The 18,837-nt window shown below is 53.2% G+C and overlaps 1 protein-coding gene across 1 annotated transcript; it reads left to right on the plus strand.

Annotated features, from left to right (window-relative positions):
* The first annotated feature begins 1,067 nt into the window (after window positions 1-1,067).
* Window positions 1,068-17,917, plus strand: PLEKHD1 (pleckstrin homology and coiled-coil domain containing D1). Its single transcript, XM_061998264.1, has 14 exons — window positions 1,068-1,512; window positions 4,384-4,477; window positions 4,957-5,046; window positions 5,547-5,623; window positions 7,628-7,719; window positions 8,824-8,876; window positions 9,267-9,361; window positions 9,925-10,018; window positions 11,238-11,416; window positions 12,070-12,202; window positions 13,044-13,188; window positions 14,777-14,926; window positions 15,448-15,661; window positions 16,035-17,917. Exons 1-13 carry the CDS (start codon window positions 1,364-1,366, stop codon window positions 15,606-15,608), a joined length of 1,512 nt encoding a protein of 503 aa, XP_061854248.1. The 5' UTR covers window positions 1,068-1,363; the 3' UTR covers window positions 15,609-15,661; window positions 16,035-17,917.
* The last annotated feature ends 920 nt before the right edge of the window (window positions 17,918-18,837 follow it).

An 18,837-nucleotide genomic window follows, 5' to 3' on the forward strand; every position in this document is an offset into this window, starting at 1 on the left:
CAAAGGCAGCCTGTGAGCTGAGGTGGGCAGTCTGCCTTCCCTCTGTTTAAGATGCTTTGCATGTACCTGTAGCCATATAAGGTGAAGTGAGCCCATGTCCAGTGCTGCGATCTGGCCTGTGGCACGTCCCAGGTTCCTGATGTCCAGCAGTAAGAAAGGACTGTGTGTTTGCAGTGTGTCACTGCTGAACAGCTGCATTGGGAAGGGCTGACGTGTGGCAGTTAGAGCACCAAAATCAATACAGGTGGGACGGCACAGGTCAAAGCAGGAGGGAGTGCCTCCCAGCATGTGTGTGTCTGTACTGGTTATATGACACCCCAAAACTCCAGGTGCTTTACTAGGCACAGTGCAGACACTTCTTCCCCTAATCCTGGAGGGGAGGCAGGATGCCACAAGGAGCAAGAAGCTAATGTACTTTCCTGTGGGCATTGCAAAAGACAGGGATGGTTTTGGAGGACTGTGTTTGTGTCTCTGTGGGCAGGGAGGGTTTCAGGAGAGGAACAAGGACTTGAGGAATAAAAAGTTTGTGGGGAGTATTAAACAGGAGAGTACCCGAGCCATGTAACACGTTCCTGTGTCTCTGTGCTGTGTCCAAGAAGGAGCTGGTATGGAAGAGACAAGGCAGAGGCCGTGCTCGCCGTGTCTGCAAGATGCAGCAAGGCTTGGAGGCAGGCAGGATTTTATGCTCTAGCTTTAATCAGCAGTGGCCCTTTAAAGCTGAGCAGGGCATGCAGCTTGGACACTGCCCAGTCCAAACCCAGCAGCCATGTGAACTGCACCGGGGTGGGCAGTGCCAGCCTGGCACAGCAAAAGCCTCCTGGTGGCAGAGGGAACCTGACTGAACTTGCTGGCTGCCACCCACTCTGCTCCCCTTTTCCTCGTGCCGAATGAGAGGCAGCTGTCTCCAGGCGCAGCGTTAGAATGTGTGTCAGGGTAAGTGGTGCCTGCCGCTGAAACGTACATCTTGGCCTGGTTTCTGCCCGGGCTGCTGCAATGTCGAGTGAAATAACCTTCCAGGCTGGCTCTGGGACAGAGGTATTTTGGCTTATGTCAGTGCTGGAGCTTTCTCTCTGCTTCTGCCTCTCTGCGTTCCCCATCTCTGGCTCTCGTCGCTCTTCTCCCCTCGGTCTGGGGTGTGTGCTGTGTGTAATGCTTCAGGAAGCAGCACGCAGTGAGGGAGCTCTCAGCACCAGTGCATCAGGGAGAGCGTTACTGGCTGAGTGCTGAGCAGCCAGGGTATTGATTCAGCCCGCAGCCCAGTCTGTCGGCCGCCTGGACTGGCCGGTTACGTCCCTCCGCTCCGCCGCGTCTCATTGCCCAGCTGCCGCGCCGAGGGGGACGGTTAGAGCCAGGTCCCTCCAGGATGTTTGCTTCCAAATCCAGCTCCGTGTCCCCCTCCCCGTCCATGGAGCAGGCAGAGCCGGACGCTCTGGACATCAGCACCAAGGTGCAGCTGTATGGCGTGCTCTGGAAGAGACCCTTCGGCAGGCACTCAGCCAAATGGTCCAGGAGGTAAGCCCCAGTCGCGGAGGGGTGCTGAGGGGAGGCAGAGCCCGAGTGCTGGGCTCCTCATGTGCAGCTTGCCACGGGTGCAGCTTTGGGCATGGCTTCCCTGCTGTTCTTTGTCTGCATTACACATGTGGCACCCCGTTGTGCTTTGTCCCCCCAGACCCTGTGCTATGTGCCTCTCAGGGTGGGAAGAGGGACTAGCTGCCTCCTCTGGAGTATCCTCCTGTGGTCATGGCATGAAAGACAAAGAGTGGGCTCATACATTTTCCCTCCAAACTGCTTGACTTTGTTCACTGGCACTTGTTACGGCTCCTTGAGCCCTTTGGGTGTGAGGTGACCAGGCTGCACTGAGCTGTGCATGTGGGGCTGTGTGGGACTGGGCGCTGTGGAGCAGCATCGGTGCTGCTGTGCTGCACAAAGGTGATGGCGGCTTGGAACAGCAAACGCTGATTCTCTTCCCCGGGGGAAAGTGGCTCTGAATTCTCCCCCATCTGGTGCTGGGGAGTTGTAAGCTGCTGTGTGCTGGGCACCAGCAGGCAGAATGTCAGGAGCTGGAAGGCATTTGCTTGTCCTTTACCAAGGACACAGTCTGGTCTCCAATACTGAAGTTCCAGGTCAGTTTGAAGCTTAAAGTTGGTCGAGTTTCTTTATGCAAATCACTGAATCTCACAGGAGAGTTTTCTGCTGTCAGATGATGAGACAGGACAGTTTATGGATGGGTGCTCACACAGAAACGTGGTACAGCTCTCTCATTGCTCACTGGGGGTGTGTGATCCAATGGATTAAGCCTTCCAGCATCCCTGGGTGGCAGATTGATGTCACTGCTGATAGACGTCATTGGCAAGTGATTCAGTTAAAAGTCCAGCAGCTGAGAAACTTGCATTTTCACCCTGCCACTGCCAGAGATGTGTTTGTGAACCAAGAGTTGTTGTCATGATTATTAAAGCAGGATAGTACTCACCTGCCTGTAGTACTTTGGCTTCTGCAGATGAAGTCTGACAGAAAAGCAAAGTATTGTTTCCTTTCCCCACCACGTGTCCCCTGGGGAAAACACAAATGAGTCCTTATAAAAGGCAGCGTGGGAAACCTCAGCTACCTCTGGAGCTGAAAGGCAGTTTTGCAGCTTAGTGTGTCTCCAGGCTTCTCATACCCATCAAGTGACCTGCAGGTGAGCGGTGCCCCTGGTGCTTACCTCCCGTGAGAGCCCTTTAGCTGCAGCGGAGGCACAACACAGCAGATCCCTTTGGAGACCCAGCTTTCCCAGTTTTGCTCTGTGTAGTAACCATAGTGCTGCCCAGTCTGAACCTGTGAAGGTGGCATGGCCTGAAAAGTAGTGAAATGTTCCTTGGGCAGCAGCTTGGTGTTTGCAGCTGTCTTTGGCCTGTGTGCAGGTTTTATTCTGTACTTCCCCCCAACGCCCAAAAACAATGGCCTGGTTTTCACCCAGGAGGGGACCTGTGCTGCTGCTCCCTGCTCAGTTCCCAAACATTTATATTTCATTATGTCTGGAAACTGATGTGGCTGTTATGGAGAAGTGGGCAGGATAGCAGAGAGGAAGGTAATTTGCCATGAAGGAGACCTCCTTAAAAGCCTTTCTTCTTCCTAAGCAAAATCTCTTGTAGGCAGATGGCCCATCTCTGCTCTCTCTGTCATTATTTATTTAGTGCTGTTCTATTCCTAGAAGTCATCCCCCATCTTCAGCAAGTGGTGAATGTTTTAGTGAGGGCAGGTGAGGAGAGAGGGCTGTGGGGCAGGGATGATGTGGAAGGCTGGCTGCAAGCGCAGCAGCTGAGGGTCCCGGAGGACCAGAGACACGTCAGTGGGAGAGGAACACAGGCAATCTGTAGGGCTTGGAAGGAAGGAGTTTCTGGAGTAAAAAAGACTGGAGCAGGAGGAATTGTAAGGGTTTTCGTAATCACAGGAGAGATTTGCTTTACTTGTGTGTTACTCTGAGTCGGGCATGAGGAGCAATTCATGCATTCCCCCCCTAACCCGTGCCCAGCGAGGCACAGTGGGGCAGGTGCACTATTTTAGGGAAGTGAGAAGAGCTGTGTCCCACTCCAGCTAAATTAGCAGAAAAATGGCTACAGCTACGATATAGCTGAGGATCTGATCTCGTGGCCTTTGTCCTGGAATCTTGTTTCCCTGCAGACAGTTCTGCACAGCTGCTGAGGGATGCATGACAGTTACTGGCCTGATCCCGTTCATTTGCCCATGGTTTTCCTGAGCTGTCCCCAGGCAGAGAGCTGGGATGATCCAGGGACTGGGGTTCCCTGCCTGTGCTCCTGGACTGGTGCCCAGAAAACCACCACTGGAAGGAAGGACCAGTGAGTCTGCTGCAGTCTTTTCATGTGAATGAAACACTAATCTTTCCATGGCCTTTGTATTTGCAAAGGTCAATGACAGGGGACTTTGCCAGGAGCTCTGCTTAAAAATAGCTTGCACATTTCTTTCTGCTTTTGAGTGCACTTGTGGCCAGTCTTTTTGCCTCGAGAGTTGCCTGGGGATGCCTGCCCGTGACCCTCTTTGCCATGGGACTCTGTTACAGCAGAAACACACAGAGCACACACAGGTCACGACGCCAGAAGGGTTTGGCTGTGCCCCTGAGCTGCACACAGACTGCCACCCCATTGCCCTGTGAGTCAGGGGTGCTGTGGTTTGCCTCCCCCACGTGTGTGTGCACCCTGTGGTAAGCTGCAAGCACAGAGCACTTGGTCTCAGTGCTTCACGTTGAGCAGAAGTGAAGCACCTCACCTTAGGCTTGAATGGGAACAGTAAACTCTTCTCCTCAGAAAGCAGCTTTAGTTAGATGGAGGTTTTCTTGTGCCGTGAACCGTCACCTCAGTTCTGGCAGATTTACTCTCTGTTTTAAAGGTTCTTCATCATTAAGGAAAGTTTCCTGCTCTACTATGCTGAGAGTGAGAAGAAGAGCTTTGAAAGCAACAAGTACTTCAATATCCACCCCAAGGTGAGCAGCCTTTATGTGGCAGAGGGGGTTGATCTGTTTCTAGCTCCCCACGGGCCCAGCAAGGGAAGATCCAGGGAAGCCTGAAATGAAGTGAGAATCATGTCAGTAGGTGTGGAGTGTTGGCTGTAATGGATGTGCAGCCTTCAGGTACCACACTGTGAATCTGCAGTCTGACTCTCTTGGGAGATCACCACCTCCTTGATAAAAGAGCTCCCACATCCATGTCCTAGTTAATAGCTTCCCTCCAAGCTGAAGGCAGCAAAGCCATCTTTACCTCCCTCCTGATGCCTCTGGGAGGTCTCCTGGGGGTGATGAGACACCCTCTGCTTTTCAGGAAGGGGGAGTATTGCCCCTCCTTGGTTAGCCAAGTGGTCCTCAAGTGACCAAGGGTGCAGGTTCAGCTCCTGGTTAATAGTTACCAAATAATCAATAGTTAATTGCTTTTTCTAACTGACTGGAGCACTCTGTTTTATCCCCAGGGTGTCATACCCCTGGGAGGCTGCATCGTGGAGCCCAAGGAAGAGCCCAACATGCCTTATGCCATAAAGATCTCTCATGAAGACTTCCATGTAAGTAGACTTCTCAAGAAACCCCAAACACCACAAACCACTTGACTGCTGGTGAGCAGAGCTGCACTGTCAGTCTTTCCCACCCCACCAAGGTATGCTTACCCTCTCTGGGCAGAGCCCTGAGAGAGAGAGAGGTGGTGCAGCATCCCAGTCCCCTCAAGGCTTTGCTGCTGTTCTTTCTGCTTTGACAACCAACAGGGAAGCTCGCTTTTTCTGACAGCAGGTCTTAAGGTATTAGCAGACCAGAAGACAGAGATTCAGGAGCCTTGTAACTTGTGTTTCCCAATCATTTTATTCCTGCCATGGCTACTTGCCCCCTGCATCTTTGCAACGTGTGGTAGGCTTGGGCTGTATTTGTCTCCCCTGTGATGGCTCTCAGGGAGGTGGAAGCCCAAGCTGAGCTCTGCTCTTGCTGTGTGCAGCCCATGCCCTGAGTGCACAGAGGCATGTAGGGCACTCATCTCTTTAATATGGGGTTTTTTTCTCCTCTCCTCTTCTAGGGTAACATTGTTCTAGCAGCTGAATCAGAGTTTGAGCAGGCTCAGTGGCTGGAGATGCTACAGGAGTCTGGAAAAGTGTAAGGTGCTTTCTGTTACTCTCTTTCATTTGCTCTGGAGATGTGTGAAGGATAAAAAGGAAGAAGCCTTACTAGAAGGACTATGGGTAGGCAGACAAGGTCCCCCAGACTAGTGAGACCTTCACTTGTCTGCTGGACCCATTCTTTCCCTAAACAAGAATGCTCTAAAGCTGACACACAGCTTCCTGCCTTGGTGTGCATGGTGGTGTGCAGGGTGGCTCTGCTATCAGCTCCAGGCTGTCAGCTGTCAAATGCTGATGCACCCAGTGGCCTCTGCAGGCACTCCCTCAGAGAGTCCCAGCAACCTGGGATTGAATGGGAGCTCTCCAGCTCTGTTTTGTATGGGAAGCAAGGTCCAAAGGTGGGGGGCAGAAAAGCTCCCTGCACTGCAGATGTGTGAACTGGGGTAAGGAAGGAGCAGAACGGGCAAGGCCCAAAGCTACTGAGCAGCTGTCCATTTAGCTCTACAGCCTATGGGAGAGCAGGGACCTCAGCAGCCCAGTCCTGCTCTCCTGAGCTGTACTGGTCATGCTGGGACGTCACTAACAGCCCTGAAGCGATCGTGTGGCTGTGGGATGTGCAACCCTCCTGCCCAGACCCAGGGTGCTCAGGCCACACAGCAGCAGGATTTGGCCTCTGAAGACAGTTTAATTCTGAAGTGCAGAGGCAGGCTAAATCCTGGGGGAGGAGATGTTAGCAAAGCATTTCCAGCCCAGGTGAGAGGGTTTGATTGCTGTATGCATACCATATCGAGTGCATAGTCTGTGCAGAATGCTGGGCAGACTTGCAGTTTGTGGGCCACCACCTCTGCAGCCCCTCCAAGGTGTAGTCACCTTTGAGTTCCACACAGGGAAGCATCTTGTTAGGCTGGGGAAGGGAGGGAGCACTGGAAAAGTGACTCTAATAAACAGACACCTTAAAGGCTACAGCTGGTTTGAAACTCTCCAAGTGATCATATGATAAACTCTGCTGTGATGTTCCCCCCAGCCCCTTGAGCTGTTTGCTCTTGGTTTCTCTGAGATCAGAGTCGCCCTGGATCAGAGAATGCTAATGGAAAAACACGTTCCCACTCTCCTGTTCTCACTCAAGGTGAAGATGTCTACCTGTGGGCAAAACATCACCTTTTCATTTACCATTCTAACTTCCCCTGCACTTTAGAGTTATCCCAGGTTCTCATGAGCTGAAAAGAAACCCAGCAAAGAGCACAAGGCTGTGCTTGGGCTGCTGGAGCTGTGAGCTGCCTGGTCCCTGGGGTGATGTGTGTTTAATGTATTTGTCTGGCCTCCCTAAGAGGAGAAGTCTGGGTTGCCTTGAAACCATTTTATAAGAGGTTGCCAACTTAATGGTTTCTGAAAAGCTACCATTTCAAATGGCTCACAAAGAGGCCTGCTGCAGGAAGGCTTACAGGTATTTAATATTAATAAGCTCCCTGAGGATTTAACAAAGTGGCAGTTTCTGGGCAGCAGTCGCAGTTCCCGGATGTGCATCTGTATAAACAGGCTGAGATGAATGTTGTGGATGTGTGTAGATAATGGAACACGAGTAGAAGTGAGCAGCAAACTCCATTTCTGGTCCCGTGTCCTTGCCCTCAGTATTTAACACCTGTACTTCTGCACAAGACCATGTCACTGGCAGACAGGGAGTTAGTTAAAATGAAGTCTGTCAGGATTCATTTCCAGGTGTGTCCTGCTGCAGCTGAAGGCTGTGCTTGTGCTGGGCTGTCTGGAGAGCCCTTAAGACTGAGCTTGCTGTAGAAAAGTCCAAAACACTGGGGGGAAAACATTTGGATAGTCACGTGGTGTTGATATACAGCTCCTGGAAATAAAGAAAGAAAGGAATTGCCAGGAGTCAGGGACATTCCCAGTTCACTGGTGGAGAAACATTTAAAGAATCACTGATGAGAGCCTGTGTGTTGGAATTCCGTGGCAGATTGCTGAGTCCTTGCCTTGCTCTGTGGGGCCCTTGCCTCTCTTACATTGTCTGCTTTGTGTCTGGTCTCCCTAGGACTTGGAAGAATGCTCAGCTGGGAGAAGCCATGATCGAGAGCCTGGAAGCCCAAGGACTGCAGCTAGCCAAGGAGAAACAAGAGTATTTAGGTAGGCAGCTCTGCAAAAGCCATAAACCCCAAAAGAGCCATTTTGCTGTTGTGGAGCTGTCAGTGTCATCAAGTCATGCAGCTGCAGGTTTTTACAGTTGACACTGTGCCACTCACACATGAGAGGCAGGCCAGGGACAAGGGATAACAGGCAGTGCTGAGGAGGAGCTGGGGAGACAGGAGGAAAACTAGCAGCAGGAAAAGTCAGAATGTCATGTTGGTGCCACTAGAGCAGGGTAAAGAGGGCCACAGTGCCATGGCACACAGGCAGTGACACACCTGGAGAACAAACCTTCCGTGGCAAACAGGAGATACCTGAAATACCAAATGTGTTTAATTGGGTTCTGTGGCCCGTGACAAGAACATGCAGAGCTGGCCAGTTGTCACAGTTGGTTACTTTCCTTTGACAGCAGTTCATTCATTCCTGTATAACTGCTGAGGCTCCTGCCTGTTGGCCCTGCCTGCAGTGACCTGGGCACGTCCTTTGAGGTCTAAGCTTTGGAGTCTCTGGTGGGCACGTGTCCTTCTCGGTAGACAAGAGCAACTGATGTTGAAGGGGACTGTTCTTAAGAGCTGAAAGTTTTGTGGGTAAGTTAGGGGACTGATTTTTAGGCTTGGCTGGGACACCCTAAGGTGACTATGGAGAGCTGTGAAGGGGCTGAAGGAGAGGGTGATATGCAAGGTGGGTAGGGATGGGGAGCAGCTGCAGGAGACATGACTGCTGCTAGTTGGTGTGTGACCCTGTGCACCCTTAACCTTTCTGTGTCTTCACTTCCTTGTGTGTGAAGCAGAGATAAGGACATTTCCCTGACTCAGCTAGAGGATTGCAAAGGTTAGTTTGTTGATGCTCTTCTACTGAGAGGAAACCTTAGAAGGAGGAGACAGCTATATGATTGTGTAGTTTATTGAGTTATTTGGCAGGAGGGAAATTACAGAGCATCCCATTAGTGTCAACTCAGCCTCTGGAGCCTCCCAAGCAGATAGATGCAGAGCAGTAGGGAACACTGTGTCTCAAGCCTCCAGCAGGCAGTGTTTCACACTCATAGATATCCCCAGCACATCAGCTGCTTTCCTCTGCATTTGGCCTTTGTGTGTGTGTTTGTAGATAAGCTAATGGAAGAGACAGAAGAGTTGTGTCTGCAGAGGGAGCAAAAAGAGGTGAGTATTCATCACAGGGCAATGTCCTTCAGCTTGCACGTGGTGAGACTGGGAGGCTGGGAGCTGTTGGTTTGGAAGCGTGTCAGGGTTCAGAGGGGGAGGCTGCAGAGCTCAAACAGCCTCCAGCCCGCTTCTGGGCCCTGTGGATGAAGAGAGGAATGAGAGCCGGGCCATGGGATGGTTGGTCCCAGAGGTATGTCCCTGCTCCCCTTCCCAGGCACTTTCCATGCAGTGTGATTATCTCCAGGAGGACCAGGGAGGAAGATCAGATTCAATCCATGTTCTGTGGGTTGAACTCTGCACTTGTCCCAGGCACCGCTCAGGGGGAAGCTTTCCCTAGCTTGTGGGAGCAGCAGCAGAGCAAGGTCCTTGTCTCCTCTTTGGGTGCAGGAGCTGGAGCGGCTGAACCAGGTGCTGGAAGCGGAGAAGCAGCGGTTTGAGGAGGTGGTGCGGGAGCTGCGGCTGGAGCAGGAGCAGATCAGGCGGTGAGGCGGCAGTGGGCGCCGGGCTGGAGCGCTGCTGCTCACACACCCCCTCTTCTGTCCGAGTGGGAGGGAGACAAATGCTGTGTTGACCAGTTAAAGCTGTTAGGATACAGCCTAACTTCACTTTGTGTCCAGGGCTCCAGCAACTTTGCTTCCAGTGGGCTGGGACATGAGCAAACCTCAGCTTAGCCGGAGTAGCAGGGCAGTGGACAGGTGCTAGAGGATTGCAGACAGGCAGTTAGTCTCATTGACTGACCAGCCACGGGAGGCCCAGAGGTCTAAGTCTGGTGTCCACCATCAGGTGGATGGTGCTGAGGGAATGGTGTGGTTGCTCCACCAGGAATAATCTTGTCATTTCCAGAGTCACACTGGGCATATGTAAGATCTGAAAAGAGCCTGTGTCCAAGGTGTGATGCTTCCTGGCAAGCCCCTGAGTGCCTCGGGCTGTCAGTACCACTGGTGGCAGGTCCTGCACCAGAAGGTCCCCAGCCTGTGCTGTGGGAGTGTGGTCTGTGGGGTCGGTGTTCCCCTGCAACAGCCACCACCCTTCTTGCTTCTTTTAGGGAGCTAGAGCTCACAGCCCGCTCTCTTAGAGGAGTGGAGGAAGAAAAGAAAGAGCTGCGAAGCCTGACACAGACCTTACAGAAAACCCTGGAGGTGAGTGGCCACTCCTCCCCTCCCTGAGCAACAGCATTTTGGGAGCTATCCGCGAGAGCTGCCCAGGGCTGGGAGCAGTGCTGCAGTGGAAGGTATCTCACGCTGCTGGTGCAGGGGTGAAGTCCTGTGCAGGTGAACAGGTTCGTGCTGTAGCTGATGGGAAAGTCAAAACCTTCTGCAGGAAAGGACTAGAAGTGACACAGCACCAGGTGATGTGATGCAGGACAGTAACCATAAGTTGCAGTTTGGGAAGGTCAGGTTGAGCACTAGGGACAGACTTTTCACCGGACAGGTAGGCAGGGAGTGGGAGAGGCTGAGGAACCTGTGTCTTGTAAGGTTTGTGAACAGGAGGCTGGCCTGGAGCCTGCCAGAGGGTCCCTTCCAGCCAACATGGCTACAGATCTGTGATAGCTTTCTGATTGACTCATTTTTTAACTTCAGCTCCCTAAGTCCTGGTGGGAACTGGAGCGGCAGAGAGGCAATTCCTTGTTTATGGAAGGGAGCGTGGCTCCCAGGGAACTGTGCACTACCTGGGAATTTAGGGAACAAGGTGTTGATGTATTAAACCCTTTCCTTACTTGGTACCACTCTGGTGGACTAGGGGAAAGTGGCTTTTCTAGATCTCTGTTGTTTGTGTAATTTCCACTCAGCTGGCCCTCAGGAGCCTCAGTGCCAGCCATCATGTCCATGACAGACCCTGCAGGTTTGTCCAAAGATGTGTTGCTGACGTTCCTTTGAGCTCTCTTCTGCTTGACCTCAGTTGTGGGTGAAGAACTGGAAAGCTAGGGAAGGACCTCTCCTGCCCTAGCTGCACACCACACTGAACACTTCACAGGAAACCAGCAGGAGGTGTCCTGCTGCCCTGCAGGTGGAAGTACTGCAGAGGGGATGCCTGTAGTTCCCTGAGTAGCTGGGTGAGGAGGGAAGGCAAGGGAGCTGCCGGGGTCAGCGACACACTAGGGAAGCCCAAGGCTCCAGTTCCTGAGCTGGGTGTGTGACTAGCAGGTCACATCAAACCAGCCTGCAGGTTCTTGCCCTGTTACATAGCAAGGGCTGTGCTGGAGGCTCATTCCCCATGAGGCAGTATGAAATGAAAGCCAGATTGTGGTGGTCCTGTTTTTAACCTGAATGAGGCATGTAAGGATGGCAGCACTGAGCAGGGAGGAGCCAGGCAGGGACAGGAGCAGAGACGTTACTCTCAATCTCCCCCCTCCTTAAGGAGCTCTCCCTGGAAAAGCAGCAAATGCTGGAGATGCTGGAAGAAAACGAGAGCCAGCTCCCGCTTCCAGCCAGCCCCAGCGAGGAGCAGAGCCCCGTCTGGGGACTGCAGTGCAGCCTGAGACAGATTGAAGAGAAGATGCAGCAACTTCTGAAGGAGAAACTCCTGGCAGAGAAGAGGTAAGGTGAGGGGAGGGGCTTTTGTGGTGGTGCCAGAGAGGGGTGCAAGAGTGTGAAAAGGGTGATGGGGAAAGGAGTCGTTTCCCCCTGGCAGGTGGGAGGCAATCAGAAAGGGTATGGCTCCATATTTCCAGGCTTAGGATTAGAGTCACTTAAACACTGCTTCCTGCTGATCCTGAGACCCGCAGAGAGGCAAGATCATCATTTCCATTCTTGGGTGCAGTAAGGGGGACGCTTCTCTGGCTCAGGCTTAGTGCCAGATGCTGTGACTATCCGCTGACTTGTGCTGGCAATCAAAAAGCAAGTGTGGAAGCTTGTCTGGGTCCCGTGGCAGGAGTTCAGGTTGGAAACCCTTCAGAGGGGAGGGTGAGGCAGGACAGCTGAACTCTTGCTGCTGCTTGGGCCCGCTCCTCAAATCAGGACGTGGGCACGTGAATCTGTGTGATGCCGATGGGCTGCTGAACCTCACCCGGGGCTGTGTGTTCCGTTCAAGCACCACCCAGCAGGCTCTGCGCGGCAACGCCTGCGCTGAGGTCAAACAGGGCGCTCCCTGCGTGCCTCTGTGCTCCGGGCAGCGGGTGGTGAGGCCGAGCCCCATCCTGCCCGGGAGCCGCGCTGGGGCTGCAGCGGCGTCTCGCTGTGCTGTGCCGCAGGATGAAGGAGAACGAGGAGCGGTCCCGCGCGCTGGAGGAGGAGCGCGAGTTCTACTCTGCCCAGGCGCAGGCGCTGCAGAACTCGCTCTCGGAGCTCACGGCCGAGAAGCAGCAGACGGAGACAGACCTCAAGGTACTCCCCGGGAAAGCATCATCTGAAGGTGGGAGGAGGAAATACAGTGAGAGGGGAAGTAGACACAACCGAGAAGAAAGGTCACTTCAAAGAAACGCTGACGTGCCCGTTGTAGAACCGAGCAGGCGCTTCCCTGCTCACTCGTGCTCAGACAGTCAGTTTTAAGACGTGTGACTGTTCTGGAACCTCTGCATGAACTTGGGTTTAAAAGCAGAGGAATGCAGGTGAGGTACCAGCCTCCCCTCGTTTGTTCTCCCAGTAATGGAAGATACCTTAATCTACACACGGGTAACGGGACAAAACACACTGTTTTGCTTAAACACAACCTTTATGTCATTTAATCACTGACTGCCTGACACCCGACCTCCTTCTATAGACACTTTGTCACAAAAAACCCCAATTATTCCCTTTTCTTGCACCTCCAAGATTTTCTTACTCCATAACCTTTCCCTTGGCCAAGCTAAAGCCAAGCTGACCTAAGCTGTGCTACTTACTGCCACTCGTTAAGCTACTGCTGATACGGTCCTTTCCTTCTAACTCTCCCTGTGCTTTGTTTCTGAAACCAAGTACCTGCACACCCCTTTGTGGGGACTGACTGGCTTTATCTCAGGTCCCTCTGAACATTTCCCTGTTGAAATGCCATCCCTCATTCCACGTGGTTGGTACAACAAGAGGGAAGCCACGAGGAACAGCTTTTATGTTGTCTATAGGATATTTCTACTGGTTTTCCGTACTGTTGTCTCTTCATCTGCTTGGTGGGTCCCTTACAGGCGTTGTGAGTGAGCAGGATAGTCACTGAGGCACGAGCTGTTTCTTCAGCAGTGTTTCTTTTCTTCCTCAGGCTGAGGTGAAGATGCGCATGGAGCTGGAGAAGAGGCTGAGAGAGGCTGAAGAAGCGTTGCAGAGCTTGGAGCAAGGCTTGAATTCCCTGGATTTCAACAAGGAGAAAGAGAAGAAGATGAAAGCAGATGTCAGTCACTTGAGAAGTAAGTCAGCAGTCACCTGTGCTGATGAGCAAGAACCTAGGGGCAGAGATGGGCAAATGCTTTCCGAAACGTCAAACAGGGAAGCTGTGGCAGAGCTGTAAAGACTGACCAGGTCTGTGTTGTAAAGAGTCCCCTGGCTGCCCTCAAGAGACTCCCTTCTCAGCCCTTGTTGTGAGAGCATCAGCAGTTTGAGGACCGTGGTTGCTGCAGCAACGTGCTGCTGGGTGACCCAGCAGGTGAATTGTGGATCCTTAGCAGAGCTGAATCTCGCAGCATCAGCCCAGCACTGCAGTCCTCAGGTCAGGCGTGAGGCTCAGCCTCCTCACAGCCTAGCCCTGCTGCCTTGCCTTGGCTTTTTTGTAAGATGGGGCATTATCCTAGCGTGTGGCTTGAGTCAGGTTTGGGAACTGACGTTGGCAGCTTCAGCTGGGTGAAGTCCTGAGGATGGAAAAGAAGCAAGTACGGTCCAGGGGACAGCTGTTAGGAAGATGCTGTGTCTGTGCAGTTAAGGCTTCACTTCGGTCGATGGTGGATGCGTTGGGCCAGTGTAGGAAAGTTAAAGCCTGTGACACAGATAAGTGTAAACACATGGCTGAAGAGTGTTTACATATGTACACATTTGAATCAACTCAGGTTTCTCATCTGGGGCAGAGGGCGTGATTCTGCACTTCACCTCTCAGAGCCATGGTAAGAAAACTGAGCTAGAGTGGGTGTGTGGAGCTCAGCACTCGAGCAGAGCTGGGCTGCCTGCACAAGGCAGGAGTGACTCACGTGGCACTGCGTGTCTCATTTCCCATCACAGGTTTTGGGGTATGTTTTTCTCTAATGAGTAGAAACGTGCTGATGAGCAAAACAGTAGAGAAAGGGAGGGAGCAGCGATGTTTTCTTTCACACCAGTGACAGCACAGGTTGCCTCAGTCCTTCCAGGGGGTTCCTGCAGCTCTGCCCTGCCCTTTCATGTCAGAGTCGGGACACATTATCGTTGTGGCCTTCTGAACAGCAAGGGAGCGGTGACAGGCAAGAGGACAAGAAGATGGGAATGGCAGGATATGTGGGTTAAATGATAAGAGGGGAGATGGGCCAGGAAAAGGAGTGTCAGATCAGGACAGAAACAGGTTAGAGTTTGGACGAGGGGCTTTGGGTGGAGCCTGTACGTGTTAGTGTTTGCTATGCTCCCACAGAACCCCTGGCTGTGCATGGCCTGTGTGTTGCCAGCACCACCTTCTCTAGTTAGGCTTGGCTGGTTTTAAATGTCCTTCAAAGCAAGCGTGGTGAGCATGGCTCCAGACCCTCCCATTGCAAGAGAGCTGAGAAGTTCCAGCACAGTATCAGAGGCTTTTGGCAGCTGGATGGCGGCAGGTGTGGGAACGATGGCTGCGGGTAGGCAATAGATGCTTGCAGCTCTCTGTGCGAGCTTGTCGAGGGCTGGAGGTTCTTGTCCCTTGGAACTGTTCATGCTGGTGGTACTGTGGAGCTTCGTGGCTTGCTGTTCCTGGGAGGCCTGTGGGGGGTGTTGATGGCTGCCTGGCTCGGCGCAGGGGTGAGTGCCGGCTGAAGCGTGTCTCTCACGGCGGCCTCCTCCCCGCAGGGTTCTTTGAGGAGTGCATCCGCACGGCAGAGCTGGAGGCCAAGATGCCAGTGATCATGAAGAACTCGGTGTACCTCCACAGGGCTGCCACTCGGCGCATCAAGAGCTGCCGCTTCCACCGCCGCCGCGCCAGCGCCTCCTGCAACGACAGTAGGTGTTGGCAGCCCGCAGGAGCAGAGCGGCTCTGCAAGCGGGGCTCGCGCTTCTGGTTCCCTGGTAGCACAACGGAGCCACAGACAAACTGGGAGCGTCCCCACCCAGAGAGCAGGCACCGGGTCCCTCTTGCCTGTCTCCCCTTGTGTGCTGGCGGGTGATGCTGTGGAGGGTCTCTAGAGACAAAGCCCACGCTCGAGCCCGACTTCACCTGAACGCTTTTAATCGCAGAGCGAGTTGGTGAGAAGGGACACCTGGGCACAGCCCATCCAGTCCAGTGCTCAGAGGGGCTGCCTGCCAGGTTACATGAGGTTCCACAGAGAACTGTAACTCAGAGGCAGCTGTGAAGAAGAGTGTTTTGTGCTGTCAGCATTTTCCCCCTCTGGAAACAGTAGGGTGGAGCTGTTAGAGTGCAGTGTTAGCTCATCCCCTGCATGGCTCCTGTGCTCCAGTGAGGCTTTGTCTTCAGCACGTGTCCTCGGCAGAGTGCTGACCTTTCTGTGCCGCTCTCGTTTCAGTGAAGCAGTCCCAGTCCTTCATCTTCTCGCATGCAGAAGCTGAAAACATGGAGGAGCTGAAGGAAACGGCCAAAAGACTAAGCCGGGACCATCACTTCAGGAAAACTCTCTATCAAATCATGAGGTCGCAGAAGGATTCCGCTTCAGGGGGTGCCAAGTGACTCTTGTTGGGAGGGGGCTTCTGGTCTCAACTTGCCACTCAGCTCTGTAGGAGGTGGGCCATCAGGCACTAGGGTCAGGGGAGGGTTGCTGTGGGGGGGCAGGTGGGGGGAAGTGGTGTGTGGGCAGTTCCTGCAGTTAGTGGCTTTGCTTTGGTTTGAGTGCTCCCTGTAGCCTGGCAGGCCCTCTCTGCTCATCACCTCAGGCCTGTCTGCTTCAGCTGCTCGTGTGAAGCCACCCTTTGCCAAGACACCGCAGTCAGTGTTACAGTGAACCGCAGGCAGTAGCTTAGGAAGTGCCTCTCCTTTCCTTTCTAGCGTGTCAGCCAAACACAAGAGCTCCTGAGAAAGCCCTTTCAGCCCATGCTCCAGCTAGTGTAACCTCCCCAGCTGGGCACAGCTTACCCTGTTCTGCCTGATCCCCTCTAGGCAATGGCTTGCTGCACACCCCCAGTCAGTCAGCGCTTCGGTGGGACGCGTTTCCTGAAGGCTGCAGCAGTCCCAGCCTCCCAAGCACAGACAGTCATATCAAACACAGGGCAACCTCTTGATGCTACATCATTTCAAGCAAACAGCAGCAGCACAAGGTGAAGACGACCTGAGGATGCTGTGGATTTGTCTCCAAGGAGGATCGTGTGCAGAGAGGAGCTTATAGGTAACTGAGCAGCAGCAGCAGCAGCGCAAGCTGGGGGAGGGCTGAGCTGTGGTGACTGCGGGAAGAACATGCCGGGGCCACCCTTGCACTATTTTGTGTTGGGACAGCTGGCTGTGTCGCTGCCAGGAGCACAGCTATGTCCTGCAGAATGTGTCCCCTACAGGCAGATTGAGTCTGGAGGAGCCTTTGGCTCAGCTCTGGTGGCTTCCTCATCACAGCTGTCCTCCAGCTTGTTTTACAGGCGGGTGAGGTGTGTCCAGCAACAAAACCCGCTGCTACTTGTAGAAGTCAAACATTGTCAGCAGCGAGCTGTCAGGGCTGTGGAGGTGGGGAAAGCATTCTCTGTATGTGCTGCAGTGAGTGGGCTGTGTCCAGGGCTTTGTACTGCTCTCTACCAGTCCTCCTAAGTGCAATCCAGGCTGTCTCAGTCCAACTGGGGCTTCTGGCAGGTCAAGGTTGGACTGGGAGAGGTGCTGTGGACAGCCTAGTCGGAGGTGGGCTTCTGACTGGCCTCTGTGCCCTCCCAAGTGCTTTACCATGTGATTTTTGTGGGGGACAATTTGCCTTGGATGTGATTGGCTTGTATGTTACAAGAGAGGAGTTGCTTTGCTGTGGAAACCTTGCAGCCTCTCCCACCCATTTGCAGCAAGCAGTTGGTTAACAATTGCCCCTGCCACGGTCCCAGCGCTGCCTGGGGCTTTCAGAGCACGTGGCAAGCACGCTCAGAGTGATGCTGCTCTCCCCACAGTATGACTTGGGGAGCAAAGGAATGAACAGTACAAAAGTGAATGGAATTAGCAGCAGCGGTACAGCTGGGGATTGGAGGGGTCTTACTGCAAATTTCCTGGAGCTTTCAGGGCTGAAGCCCTCAGTAGCACTCCTGGGTGTTACCTATGTCCAGTGACACCAGGGGAGCTGCTTTTACCTGTGCCCTGCAGACTGTGACACTGTCTAGTCCTGGGCTTTGGCCTCTGGACACCGAAGTTCCTTATTCCTGACTAGTTCAGTGCTGTTTCTAGGGAGAAGTCAGGGATGAGGCTGGGAAGGGAGCCCTGGCTTTCCATCCAGAGGAGAGGTGCTGCTGCAGGGGGGAAGGAGTGCACACACTGGTAGGGTGTGATGCTCCTGGAGGGAGGCACTCCGGTGTGACCAGAGAGAAAGCGTTGAAAGCACAGCTCGTACTTTCCATTTCAGGCAGTTACTCACCCCAGGCAATGGCAGGTTTTATACACTGAAGGCTGACATCTTTGTGATGGCAGATGATGTGATTGGGAAAGAGCATTCACACACCTGATCCTTAGGTGTTTTTTCCACTCGTGTGGTAGAAAGTCCAGGTGAATTCTTGCCCCTGCATGGCTGAAGGGCTGAGAAAGCAACACAGAGCCGGTTTCCCCTTCACACTGTCCTCGCATCATCTCTGCTGTTTTCCAGTTACAAGGGCTCTATCACATGATGCTGGAAAAGAGGATAACCAGGGAGAGGATGTGTAATCCCAGGCAGTTAGGAAAATCACCCTGTGGCTTGTAAATGCAGCAGCTGCGATCTGTTCCCATCAAAAGCCACAATGTCAGGCTGCACAGGGGTGTTGTACTCTGGAGGTAGCCACATCAGGTCTTCCTTTACTGTGCTTGTTGACAGCAATAAAGAAATAAATAAATAAAGCTATGCTGACACTAGAGTGAATTCCTGTGTGTTCTTGGTGCACTGTCACTGAAACGCTGTTACCTTGCCTCTGCAGGGGTGACACTAAGGGTTGTGCCGGGCTGGTTCCCTGTCAGCACACTCCCTGTGCCTCACAGAGCTGTCACAAGCTTAACCTCACCTCTCCTCAGGACTGGCTGCATGTCCTTGCTACCCACTCCCCCTTTTTAAATGTGTATAAAGCTAAAGACAGGAGAGACCACATCTAAAGAAGAGATGTCCCTCTTGCTTCCCTGAAGGCAGCGAGCATCTCTGTGGAAGCAGCACAGCCTGCCTTGAGCCACCCCGGGCAGGGGCTTGCTGCCAGTCAGTCCTTGCTGCAGATACTAGTCCTGCAGGGGAGTCTGCTACCCTCCAAGTTCCCTGGCACAGTCAGCACAGAGCTGGGCACCACAGCAACTGTCTCCTTATTCTGTTTGAAAGGGCACGGAACTGCTGGTCTCAACGTTACCTCTGTGCTCATCATGCAATGAGCGTAGGAACGTGCCTCAGGGAGCCACTCGCCTCTGCTCAGATATCCACAGGCACTCATGGGTCAGAGAGCCAGGAGAATCAGGAGTGAGAGCTCCCTTCACTGAGGAGAGTTCCCTAAATCATCCCCTTGGGTCCAAGGACAGAAGACACGGGATGGTTTGTGTGTGGTAAGATTTTCTTCAGAAGGTACCAAAAAGCCAGACTGGCTCCTGAAAGCCTGTGCCCATTCATCTACCACCTCTGCCTTCTGGCTTCCATCTGGGAACCTCTTTCCTCTGAAGGCTTTTCCTCTTGTCCTCTTGAGAGACACTTAACAATATGGTTTCGTTTGCAGACCCAGCCAAGGGTGTGAAGCCTGCTGACCCCTCCCCAGCACTGCATGGCCTGCTTTGCACAGTGGCA

This window comes from Colius striatus, chromosome 6 (genome assembly GCF_028858725.1).
Source record: "Colius striatus isolate bColStr4 chromosome 6, bColStr4.1.hap1, whole genome shotgun sequence".
Lineage (NCBI taxonomy): Eukaryota > Metazoa > Chordata > Aves > Coliiformes > Coliidae > Colius > Colius striatus.

What these genes read in the sequence shown, in the direction of transcription:
- PLEKHD1 (XM_061998264.1), top strand. Translation starts at nt 1,364, where the DNA reads ATGTTTGCTTCCAAATCCAGCTCCGTGTCCCCCTCCCCGTCCATGGAG. An exon ending in CTACAGGAGTCTGGAAAAGT is followed by an intron (nt 5,624 to 7,627) that starts GTAAGGTGCTTT and finishes TGGTCTCCCTAG; the next exon opens with GACTTGGAAGAATGCTCAGC. An exon ending in GAGCAGGAGCAGATCAGGCG is followed by an intron (nt 9,362 to 9,924) that starts GTGAGGCGGCAG and finishes TGCTTCTTTTAG; the next exon opens with GGAGCTAGAGCTCACAGCCC.